The sequence below is a fragment of the Copadichromis virginalis genome, linkage group LG11 (assembly GCF_057382275.1).
Source record: "Copadichromis virginalis isolate Kocher_CV1m ecotype Utaka linkage group LG11, C_Virginalis_male_GT1.1, whole genome shotgun sequence".
Classification (NCBI taxonomy): Eukaryota; Metazoa; Chordata; class Actinopteri; order Cichliformes; family Cichlidae; genus Copadichromis; species Copadichromis virginalis.
The window spans coordinates 27,398,272-27,410,426 of record NC_140628.1 but is presented as its reverse complement, the minus strand read 5'-3'; the positions used below and the strand labels follow the sequence as shown (position 1 = coordinate 27,410,426).

At 41.6% G+C, this 12,155-nt stretch overlaps 1 protein-coding gene across 1 annotated transcript; it reads right to left on the bottom strand.

Moving 5' to 3' along the window:
* Positions 1-855: 855 nt before the first annotated feature.
* Positions 856-5,340, bottom strand: trim35-28 (tripartite motif containing 35-28). Its single transcript, XM_085471782.1, has 6 exons — positions 4,698-5,340; positions 3,778-3,873; positions 2,891-3,121; positions 2,761-2,783; positions 2,423-2,541; positions 856-1,887 (listed from the first exon to the last, which is right to left on the bottom strand). Exons 1-6 carry the CDS (start codon positions 5,109-5,111, stop codon positions 1,316-1,318), a joined length of 1,455 nt encoding a protein of 484 aa, XP_085327908.1. The 5' UTR covers positions 5,112-5,340; the 3' UTR covers positions 856-1,315.
* Between the last annotated feature and the right edge of the window lie 6,815 nt (positions 5,341-12,155).

Sequence of the window (12,155 nt, the reverse complement as noted above, 5' to 3'; positions counted from 1 at the left end):
TTTTTAATTGAAGACCGACACACAAGTGTTAATGTTTAGAGGTTACACACACTGTAGTAGCATATTTTATATCACAAAGTGTTGCTAAGCATGAACTTAGTATAGTGAATGACAGCCAGCATAGCAGTCTAACTATCCCAACAATCAGCAGTTTCATTTTGCATTTTAATCCAAAACATCAGCATTACCAAAAACATTTGAAGCGCATTTAAGTGTATATTTCAAGAAATATTCCTATTACTCACAGAAATCAAATGAATCAAAGGCTAACAACAACTACAATATCATCCCCTAAAACCCAGAAGCAAGTGACTTTATAACAGTGAAGTTTCAAACTTAATCACCATCATCGCCTTTATTTCATTGAAGGGTTAAAAAAAATAAAGCTCTCAGTCCAATCCTTTGTTTTTGTCATGTGTTTTGTTTCTGTTTGGCCACATTAACTACGCTCAAAACACGAGGGTAGGGAGGTGCAGAGGGCCAGACAACTGTTGTGCAAAACAAACAGTGAAGGCAGTGAAGTAAAGGCAACTCCATGAACTCATAAACAAATCAATACGGCCTGAAATCTTCCATCAATGCAATGCAAGGTGAAAACAAAGAAAAAAGAAAGAAACAACAAAATACACCTATGAGTAGAGACGAGACAGAAAGCGTGAGTGTCTGTGTGTGGACCACAGGCTGATATTTCATCGCTCTGATATAAATAACCACATCCTTACTGTGGTTGTAAATCACAGCCTGAACGGCAGCCCGCATTAAGCTGTAATATCACCACCTATGTTGGTGGTGTCATATGTCACAGTCACTGTTAATTATTTATGAGACTATCATATCAGTAATATTAACACAGCAAGATCATGGCGATCATCTTCGATACAACATAGCGTGACATCCCAAATTCAGTTTACTTTTTCCTCCTTTGGTCGGTCACTAGCAAGGTGCCAAAAGATCAGTGGATTCGGTTTCCCTCAGCAAAGGCACTACGGCACAAAGTGTCATCCTTTGATCACTTCTTGGTTTCTGTCTTCTGCACGCCGTCAACACATTTCATCTTGACTGTCTTTTGCAGGCTGGTTTGCATGTTTTAAAGTTTAGGCATTTCACTCTAAATTGTGTTTCTGACATTGTGTTTTATCACACGCTTCGAACATTATGTCAGTGTCATTATTTTCATCTTTATACTTAAACTGATGTTTCATCTACTGGCAGATTTAATCTTTTAAACTTTTATTTGATGTTCTCGTTGCCCCTGATCGACTGATAAAGGCTTGTCGAGTTTCTCTTGCTTTTAAAAGTTTTTCATCATTGATTTTCAATCTTGCATCTTCACGTCAACCTTATCTTGGGTTGTTGACATGTGTATAGCTATTTTTCCTGGAACCAGAGCCATGGGCGAGCTATGGAGGCCGGGACCAAAAATAGGAAATATCGCACCTGAAAAATTGTGTGTAAGTGTGACCAGGTGCTTCCCTAACCCTCCATCCCAAAATGACACCTCTCCCTTTTCTATATTAAGCTTGACTCGAATCTTTTCAGGTCGCTGCTGAAGCTGCAGCTCTTCACGCTTAGTCGTCATTACATTATACACCCCTTTGCTCAGTCCTAAGGCCCACACACCGCGGTTTGTTGCAACTGTAAACTTCTTTTTACGCTGCAATGACTCTCTGCACACTCCCACTATCCACTTGGGGTTGTCACCTACAAAGACATCCCATTTGTGTTTCCCGGAGGTGTAAGCTTCAGCACCTAGGACAAAGACGCAGGGATCAAAGCGCTGTGGGTTATCAGGGACAGTCAGCCGCTCTGAGCTTTCCTTCACACTGACCAGGTCTGAACTCAAAGACAGCCAAGGCGAGGCTGTGTTCGGGTTCAACAGCACTGGATCTGCACACACAGGGTGAGAAAAGCCACAATGGGGGTCAAATTTCTGGTGAAGAGATATGCTAAATGTACTAAATGTAGGAAAGTCATGTACAATCTCCATGTACTGTTCTAGAGCTCAAGACTACAAACATCCACTATTAAGTGCTGGCAGGAAAAGACTAACTAGTATTAAAATGTACTGATTCCAAGGTTCAGTGGCATTTCTTTCTGTCTGAAATAAATAAACAGACTAGTTATTTTTGTATTCGGTCCTGAAATACTGTAGTATAGCCATCCTCAAGCTCAAGCTTAGTTTTCATGGAGGATCTGGATCACTGTCAAATGATAACAAATACATGATGAACAGCTCAGTCCATACAACACTGGTTTTCAGGCAATGACTGAAGTGCAATACTGATCTACATTCACAATTCTTATAATAAAGTTTAGCCTATCAGATGCACTCTAGTGCACGTGTGTCTTCTAAAATTTGTGTATATTTCGGGCAATAAAGGCAGTTCCACTGTTCCAAAATCCCACCGTGTAACGTACTCACAATATTTCACATGAGACTGCATTTTCTTCCATACGTTGAAGCCCAGACCACCAACGTGTTTGGCCACGTTCAAAAGGGATCCGTAGGGAATGCGAGGCTCTGAACGAGACCAGTGAGCTCTAGACAAGAGACGGCAATGTGGAAAGTTAATGAGAGACAGTTGTAACTTAGCAAAAGACAGCAGAGAGCTAAATAAAAGAAAAAACTGTAATGTGACGATTGTGCAAATATTTATCAAAAACATCATTGTAATGAATTTTTTAGATGTATTTAATCTATAACAGAGATTGTTTTTGCAAAGATTATTTCTGATTACAGCGAGTTTTGCAGGGACTTACTGTCTTTTTAAATTCTGGAAATTCTGAAACAAAAAAAGTGACCGAAATCAGTTTGATTCAAGTCATGTAAAGCGCTCGTGAGACACAAAACGACATTGTGATAACAGACTTTTTTTTTTGTTTTTTTTACCCGGAGGAGTGGTAGATCCTCATTGCCCATCTCCTTCTTAATTGTATCAATGAGCTCCTTCATAGCGACAACATCCTTTTCTGTGCTTTCAATCTGTTTCTGTATGCCAGCGATCTTCTCCCCCTCCTCATCAGACAGAGCTTTAAGACGCATCGCTTCTTCTGCGGTGAGCACGTCGTGAAGCCTCTGAAACTCTGCTTTGATCTGCTTTTCTGCTTCTTCAGCCTGATACTGTATTAAGACAGAGCAGATTTGTACTGTACATTTGTGCTGTATGCCAGAAAAATATTAACGTGAAGCAGTGAAATTAATACCCCATAACCTATGGACAGAAATATGCTTTAAAAGCGTTGCAAATATGAACGATATGATCCACAAGCGTACAATTGTGTACAGTGATTTGTGTGTAACTTTTGTTTCATGTCACAGACTGAAATGGAGACATCTGGGCTTTCTCTCTGTATTTGTCTTTTTTTAATGTATTACCTTTTTTTTTAAATGAAAAAGTCTTTTCTTGTTCTCAATAGACAGAACCGTGCACGTGTGGTCAAATTGCTTTGTATTAGTGCGTGGATTGAAGCATGTGTTTGTGAGTCCACAGAAGTTACACATGAATCACTGTACACAATTGTGTATCTTACTTTTTGCCTGTGGATAACATTGTACGTATTTGCGATGTTTCTGAGTCATATTTCTCTCTAATTTATTTAATCTGCACCGGATCAGTTTAACATAAGGGGGCAAAGTACTTTACAGATCGCCCCAGGAAGCCACGCTTTAGAAACTGAAGATGTTTGAATTCAAAATAACAGTCCTGCTGCTATTAATAACCAGCTTAATCACTATTCATGTAATAAGAACACCGTGAGACATGTCAGTCACCTTACCTTGATATAGGTCACTGCGTTTTTGAGATTGCGAGATGTTTTCTTGTACGAGTCCACTTTCTTTTCAAAAATGTGGACTCTCTCGCTCAGCTCCTTCTGCAAAAAAGCACAAAATGTTTTAGGCCAGTGACAAGGGTTACACACACAACACAAATATACAAATGTTAGACAGATGACAGGATATCAAATTGTAAATGGTCTGGTACTTATAGGAGATACTTATATAGTGCCTTCTATTTAATATGAGCATTCAAAGTTCTTCCTACTATGTCTATCCATCTATCAGTATCTTGCTCAAGGATACTTCAACAGACTGTAGGATCTGGGGATTGACCCTTTCTGCTACCAGAGCCACTGCTGCCCAAAAGATTGTGCTTTAAAACAATTGTTGTAGGGGGATAGAGTTACCAGAGAGCTGTTACCAAAAAAGGGTGACAACGTTTATTGCAGGCCAAGATATTCACAAGCATTCACTGTGGTGCTTCAGGTGGTTGTACAGACTGCAATAACAATCCTGTGAACAATTTTCTGTCTTTGATGGCAGATAACGGGCATCTGATATACTTCTTGATTATCTCCTTTTACAGAAGATCCAAAATTGCCACCGTTGCTGCTGATGACATTATATCAGAGCCTACATAGCTGATAGAAAGGACATTAACGCTAACTAAAAACGCATTTGTAATTTGAATCCACATTCAGTTTTTCTTTTTTAGTCTGGCACTGGCCTTAAACCACGTTTGGTAAACTTACTGTTAACACCTTTACATAACATATTACTAAATGAGCAGCTGCAACTACAGTTTGTCAGCTTTTAAGAAATCTCAAACAAACCAGTTCCTGCTGGTGGAAACAGGATTGCATAGCACTTTTTTTCTTTCTCAAGAAGAATCTGACAAACTGGTTAGGGGAACTCTTACCTTGCACATGGGCGCCCCATCGCTCAGTGTGTACAGCCTGTGGGTGCTGTGCAGAGTGACGCATTCCACGCACACCGGCTCCTCGTCCTTCTCGCAGTACAGCTCCAGGGGTTTCAGGTGCAGGTTGCAGACTGCGTCACTGGGCTGAATGGTTTTCGGTCGTTTGTTCGTCTGTTTAAGGAAGGACTCGCAGGTGCTATTGAGCGCACGATTGGCGATGGCCTTGTCTTTCTCACACTCCTCCCTGCAGACGGGACACTTTTTGCTGTACTTAAAATTTTCCTCCAGACACTGCCGACAGAAGCTGTGGGTGCAGGGCAGCAGCATCGGGTCCCGGAATATGCCCTGGCATACAGGGCAGGTCAGCTCCTGCTGGAGAGGTAAAGGCTCATCCTCTTCCATGTTGTCAGACATGGCTTCACAGGCCCGCTTCAATTTGCTTTCGCTTTCAAAAACAGCGAAAATCGACAAATAAAGGCAGACAGACACGTATCCACCCGCCTCCGTGGGTTAGGCGAAATCAACTGGCGAAATGTTGGTTAGATTAGAACAGAAAGCAAAAAATAACGAAGATTTACTATCATTGCGTTGACAAAGTTCAACAACTTCTTCCCGCAACTCCTTTTCCGTGTTTGTGATACAGGAAGCAGATCTACTCACTGTTTTTTGAAGCACTGCCCTCTAGTGGTCCTGGAGGGAACAATAAATATCTGGTGGGGAGCAGGATGAGCTGATCCCAACAAACCCAATATAGGACAAAGAGTTTGTTTGTGGGAAAATGAGGGACACGCTTCTAGTGCTGAAAAGGATGTGAAGAAATTTATTTTTTCTGAAATTTGACATTCAAAAATTCCATAATAGAATAGAATAGAATAGAATGCCTTTATTGTCACTATACAGTTGTACAATGAGATATAGAGCATCTCCTACTCAGACTAAACATGCTGGGGGGGGGGGGGGGGGGATACAGTTCTGCAGCATTATGTACATATGGACAGTATTAACATAGGGAAAAAACCATATATATATATAATGTACAATATACAGGTAATATGTAAGTAATATGTAATAAATAGTGTTTTGTATATACAGTTGAGTTGTTGCACGTAGAATTGGTATTGCACAGTGGTGGTCCATATAGAGGAAGTGGGAAGTGGGGGGCTGTGTTATCTGTGCATGTGTGAGTTCAGGGTGGTTATCGCTTTGGGGAAGAAACTGTTTTTGAGTTTGTGGGTTTTTGTGTTGATGCACCTGTAGCGCTTCCCTGAGGGAAGCAGGCTGAACATGTTGAAGCCAGGGTGGGAGCTGTCCTTGATAATGTTTGCTGCTTTGGTGAGGCAGCGGGAGGAATAAATGTCCATCAGGGAGGGGAGAGGGCAGCCGATGATCGTTTGTGCTGTCTTGACCACACTCTGAAGCCTCACTCTATCTGCTTTGGTGCAGCTGCCGTAACATACCGTGATGCAGTAGGTTAGCAGGCTCTCATTGAATGAGCGGTAGAAGGTCAGCAGCAGGTTGGAGTTCAGCTTGTACTTCCTGAGGACTCTCAGGAAGTGCAGCCGCTGTTGAGCCTTCTTGATGACCATTGAGATGTTTCCTGTCCAGGAGATGTCAGCAGAGATGAGGACACCAAGGAACCGGAAAGTGTGGACCCTCTCCACACACTCCCCGTTGATGTAGAGGGGGGCCAAGTCAGTGCTGTGTCTCCTGAAGTCAACAATGAGCTCTTTGGTTTTCTTAGTGTTCAGTGCCAGGTTGTTTTTTGAACACCATGCTGCCAGCTTCAGGACTTCCTCTCTGTACTCTGCCTTGTCTCCCTTCGAGATGAGTCCGACTACCGTGGTGTCATCAGCAAACTTGATGATGAGAGTGTTGTTGTGGGTCGAACTGCAGTCGTGGGTGTAGAGAGAACACAAGAGGGGGCTCAGCACACAGCCCTGTGGGGAGCCGGTGCTCAGTGTGCGAGTGGAGGAGAGATGAGGGCCGAGTCTTACAGTCTGGGGCCGGTTTGTGAGGAAATCCTTTATCCAGGCACATGTGAGAGGAGGGAGGCCAAGAGTGACCAGTTTGGTGATGAGGATGTCCGGGATGATTGTATTAAAGGCTGAGCTGTAGTCCACAAAGAGCATTCGGACGTAGCTTTGCCGCTGCTCTACTGTAGGTGACTCAGCACAGCGTGGAGGGCTGTGGCGATGGCGTCTTCTGTGGATCTGTTTGCACGGTATGCAAACTGGTGGGGGTTGAATTCTGGGGGGAGGTAATCCTTGATGTGCTGAAGGACTAGTCTCTCAAAGCATTTCATGATTACCGGTGTGAGGGCCACAGGGCGGTAATCATTCAGGCTGGAGATGGGAGACTTCTTCGGCACTGGGATGATTGTGGCTGATTTTAGACAGGATGGGATGGCTGCCTGATCCAGTGAGAGGTTGAAGAGTCTGGTGAAGATGAGGGTGAGCTGGTGTGCGCATGCTCTTAGTACCTTGCTAGGTACTCCATCTGCACCGGCCGCCTTCCTGGGGTTCACTTTTAGGAGCACACGTCTGACATCGTGCTCCGTTACAGTGAGTGGAGCGGTGCAGGAACCAGGTGAGGATGAGGATGGGAGCAGGGCTGAAGCAGATGAGTGTTGCTGTTGTGGTGTTTCAAAGCGGGCGAAGAAGCTGTTTATTTCCTCTGCCAGCTGCCCATTCGGGTTTTCTGTTTTCGCAGTGCTGCCTCTGTGGTTGATGATGTCTTGCATTCCCTGCCACACCTCTCGTGTGTTGTTGCTGGACAGGTGGGACTCGATGTTCCTTTTGTGGTCTGAAACAGACCAGCGATTAAAGGAACATGAGGCTTCTTCTTTTCCTTCGATCATAGTTTTACTTTCATGCATTCTCCATTTTGTCCCAGTAACATTTATATGAGCTCCTTACTGTTATTTCAGTTCAGGTTTCAGAGATGGTGCCATCCATCCATCTGCTAGCACATTTCTTTCAGAGCGACAGCTTTCTCATGACACTGACAGATAGGTGTCACCACAGGGGAAAACCCTGTGCCAGGTACTGTCAGCAAGTTTCACCCACTGGATGTTTGCAATTCTTGTGGCTGTCTTTCTTTCTCTTTGTGGTTATTTTTTTTAAAAGCCTATTCCAAAGAAATCTGCACAACCTTTGAAATCTGCAGTGACAAACATTTTTCCACTTTGCTGCAGCGTGGAAACTAAATAACACTTTAGCCTGCAGGAGACCCACACTGAAACGTTTTGGTGCTTTTGCAGGCAGATTTTAGAAAACTATCTTCCCTTACGGTGGGTGTTGATTTTCAAAAATTAAAGGTAATCAAAATGTAGAACATTTTTTCAGTATGGGGAGAGCAAAGGACAAAAATGTGTTGCGGTCCCATATAAAACAGAAAGTGTTTTCACCCCAGTGAAAGGAGAAATGAAACCTATGAACTACGGCATAGATTTATAAAAAGGCATGCCCACTATGCATTTCCCAAATGAATGACAGTTTTTGTACATTTAGGCCGCTTGAGGCTGTCACAATGAATAAATATTATTTGAGATGGTTTTATTACTTTTTGTGTTTCCTTTACTTTTGCCTCATATTTTGATGTACATCATGGAGTACCAACACGTCTCCCTGGAAGCTCAGATAACACAGCAGCTGTCATTGTGCAGTAGAAATAACTTAAGGTGACTTAACCAATTCTTAAACCAGGCAAGCATAATCTATGAAGATACATAACTGCAGCACACAAGCACATTGTTTTTGTATATTTTCTCTTTATTTTTACTTGCCAGTGAAGAATCTAAAACATTTTCCTGTTTGCTGCTTAGAGTTTATAAAAGAGCTGGAGCAGGATTTTGCACTTAATCTGGTTTCCTCTGTTTATCTTAGTTTATTAAACAGTCTTTGCGTTATTTGGAACATCAATCCTTTAGTCACTGATGCAATCATACAGTAGATTTGTTTTACAAAACACTGTTCTGAGAGATGATAGCGGGGTATCCAACAGATGGCACTGCAGCACTACTGCGTGACGTACTCTGAGTGGTGATTGTTAAAGAGTGGTTCCCCAAAGGTGTGCCCCTTGAAATGTGGCTTCAACCATAAATTGTCGTTGCAACTGACCATAAACCTTTCTTTCTTCAGCTGGTCCCCTTAGGGGTTGCTACATCCATGAATCTTCTCTGTGGTCTTCCTCTTTTCCTCCTGCCTGGCAGCTCCATATTTAAGATAATTTTCCCAATATATCCACTATTCCTCCTCTGCACAAGTTCAAATCATCTCAGTCTTGCTTTTCTTACTTTGTCTCCAAAATGCTTAAATGGAGCTGTCAACTCCAGCTCTGCCTCCTTTCTGTTTTATGTGTGCCATCATCTCCAAACCATCACCAACATCTTGTAAACTTTCCCTTTAACTGCAGTTGCATTTACCATTAGTGCACATCAAAGGCCCTCACTGGTGTCGATGAGGAAAACAAAAATCTGCGAGGGTGGTGGTGGTGGTGGGGGACTGCTTTTGTTTTAAAGCAAAACACAAGCAGCCAACACAATCTACTAACTACAGAGTTTTTAGCTTGGCCATAGTTTCAGCCTAAATGCCTCCACTGTGGGGAGAAGTTGGCTGACATGGTGCCAAGCAAGCTGAAAAGGAAACCTAACCCATCCTTTCTGAGAGAAACTTGGCTTCTCAAAGGAAAGGCTTGAGCTGAACAAAAGCTTTCACTTTATCTGATTTTTACTACATTTCCATCATGGTGAAATGAATATTCCTGCATTATCCACTGGAAATTTGAATAAAAATAACAAGGAGAGTTTTTCAATGAAAACATCTTTGACTTTTATTAATGTGTGTTTTCTCTCTTTGTCAGTAAATGAATTAAACTCAGCCTTTAACATCTGTTTGCGACAAAGAGACCGTTACCAGAAATGTAGAAAATTTGATGATGGAGTGATGATGATGGTGTTGCTTTAAGAAAAGTGTTTACAGTTAAGAGAAGAACTGATGACACTGTTCTTCTGTGGGTAAGATATGTTTTTTTGTTTTTGGCAGGTGTGAATAATCCAGTTTAACCTTTAGTGTGTTTTTGCCTCAAAATACTTGAAAACCACTGAGCACGGTAAAGTTACCAAACTCAGAGACACTGTGAATTCTGCAACAACAAGTAAAAGAAAACAAATAAAAGAGAAAAATTCCTTTTAGAAGGACAGTGACAGCGTGTGGAAAATGTGTGGTTTGGTTTGTATGTGTGTCTTTTGAACAATCTTGGTAACGTTTTAAAAAGGAACCAAAACAGTGAAGCTCCCAGTAGCAACAATTCAGTGCAAGTTTGGTATTTTGGACAACAAACTGTAAAGAGGCTTCAGAAAGTCCTCATTTAACCAACCAACAAACAAACATGCATTTGCTGTGAAACTAATGCTCTTTTTCTGACAACCTCAACATTAAAAAATACTTTTTACTGTTAATAAAGCTGTGAACAGATGGCAGAACCCGAATGCAGTGGAAAATTACATTATTTTACAAAAGCATAACCAAATCACTGTGTCTGGACTGGACTCCATCTAGAGTTGACCATTTGGCTAAAATGGGAAATAAAGCAAGAAGGGCCTGAGTCAGGGAGGTGATCAAGAGCCCAACGCATCGCTGTAATAGAGGTTCAGTATTTCTCTGCTTCCTCTGGCAATCAGCTACTTGGAGACCGTGGTGAGGGTTTGACTTAAATGTAAAGTGAGCGCATAAGGAAAAAATCCCCTGGACTAGCACCATCCTCGAGCCTTAGCACTGTAGTATGGCAGCGCTTCTCGGCAGAGGCACAGGGAGGCTGCCCAGAACTAAAGAAAAGATGAATGTAGTCCCACACAGAGGTACTCAAAGAAAACCTTTCCCACAGTGCATGTGATCTGAGAATAGGGCAATGGTTTAGCTTTCAGCATTTTAATGACCCAAAGCAAAAGATATTACTGAAGTAACCTCAGGAACTTGGTTCAGATAAGGTTTCCACCCCCCAGAGTATCTGTGAAGAGTCCAGTTCACACATTTCTGACAGGGCTCGAGAGCATGCACCACACTGAGTGGGGATAAACTGCACAAATCTACGTGTGCATTTCTGAGATATGCGAATTTAAAGGTCTTAAGTTTTTATTAAGTGAGCAATTTCATATTTTGACTTTTAATCAATTCTATAAAAAACACAAAAAATATTCTCATTGTTATTTATGGTTCATGAATTTTAGGCCATTTATGCAAGTCATTTGAGACATTTAGAAACTGTAAGACAAGTTATGCAGAAAGTGAAAGAGTCCGAGCACTTTCTGATGCAACTTCAGAAAGTGTTTTGTTTGCTGTATGTTATATTAAGCCACTGTAACCAGGGGCTACTGGGCTTAGTCATACAGACTTTATTAATACCCCAATGCATACTGTGATGGAAAATTTTACGATTCTCTTTTTCCCTGTGTAAAGCTGAACCTACTCAGTGAGAAGCTCCCTACAGTCTTATTCTTTCTCAGCGTGATCTTTCAGATATACCACATGTTGAGCTGTAAAGTATCTTTTGCACACTGACTTTATACTGTGATCATGGCAGATAGACACATAATCTAGACTTACGATACCTCTTTGTATAGCATGCATAATCCTGTCATGTATGCATGACAGGATTATGCATGCTGTGCTGTTGGCTGATCCCTTTGCAAAGTAAATTCAAACTCAAACTGACTGTTTGAGGTTTATTTCAGATTTCCATAACAAGCTTCAGCATTGACGCCTTGGTTGATTGAATGAGGGGTGTGAGATGGACAGAGACAGATCATACTGGAGTAATCTATTTTTTTTAGCTTTACCTTCCATAGTTGAGACACAAAAAGGCCAAACAGTGTAGACCCTAGATGTATTCCCATTGTGTATCCAGAAATGTTGTTCTCAGAGGTCAGATATGTGAAATAAATTGTGATAATTCTTTGGGGAAAAGACAACAAACAAACAAAACCCCCGCACAAAAACTGATTGCCCGCTTTTGGTCTAGAGATTTGTCATCACAAGGCTGAGTAAATTCAGTGCTCAGGGAACAAAGAGTACTTTCTCAATGGGAAAGTAAATTGAGGACAAGGGTTTTCCGAACGTTTAAGTCTGTTGTGACTGTTTTGCCTGGTTGTAGCGAAAGACAGTTTGGATTTGAGGTGACATTGATAGAAATTAATGTGCCAGATAGATACAATTAAGCATTTGTGAGCATGGGGATAGGTCTGGTAAAGAAAATCCCACTGAAGACTGAAGAGGTGGATGCTGTTTATATGAGGGGAAAATATGGTGATGGTGCTATAAGTGTTACGTATGTTTGGGTAAAAAACTTTGGGGCTCCACAGAGAGGAACACTCAGCATGAGCTAATTTATTTGGAAGGAAAAAAATAGATCATAGAATAAAGAAGAAAAGAAACTGAAAAGACATTACATCTGTGGAAATAT

What these genes read in the sequence shown, in the direction of transcription:
- trim35-28 (XM_085471782.1), bottom strand. Translation starts at nt 5,111, where the DNA reads ATGTCTGACAACATGGAAGAGGATGAGCCTTTACCTCTCCAGCAGGAG. An exon ending in ACGCAGTGACCTATATCAAG is followed by an intron (nt 3,122 to 3,777) that starts GTAAGGTGACTG and finishes GTCTTAATACAG; the next exon opens with TATCAGGCTGAAGAAGCAGA. An exon ending in AGGATCTACCACTCCTCCGG is followed by an intron (nt 2,784 to 2,890) that starts GTAAAAAAAACA and finishes TTTTTGTTTCAG; the next exon opens with AATTTCCAGAATTTAAAAAG.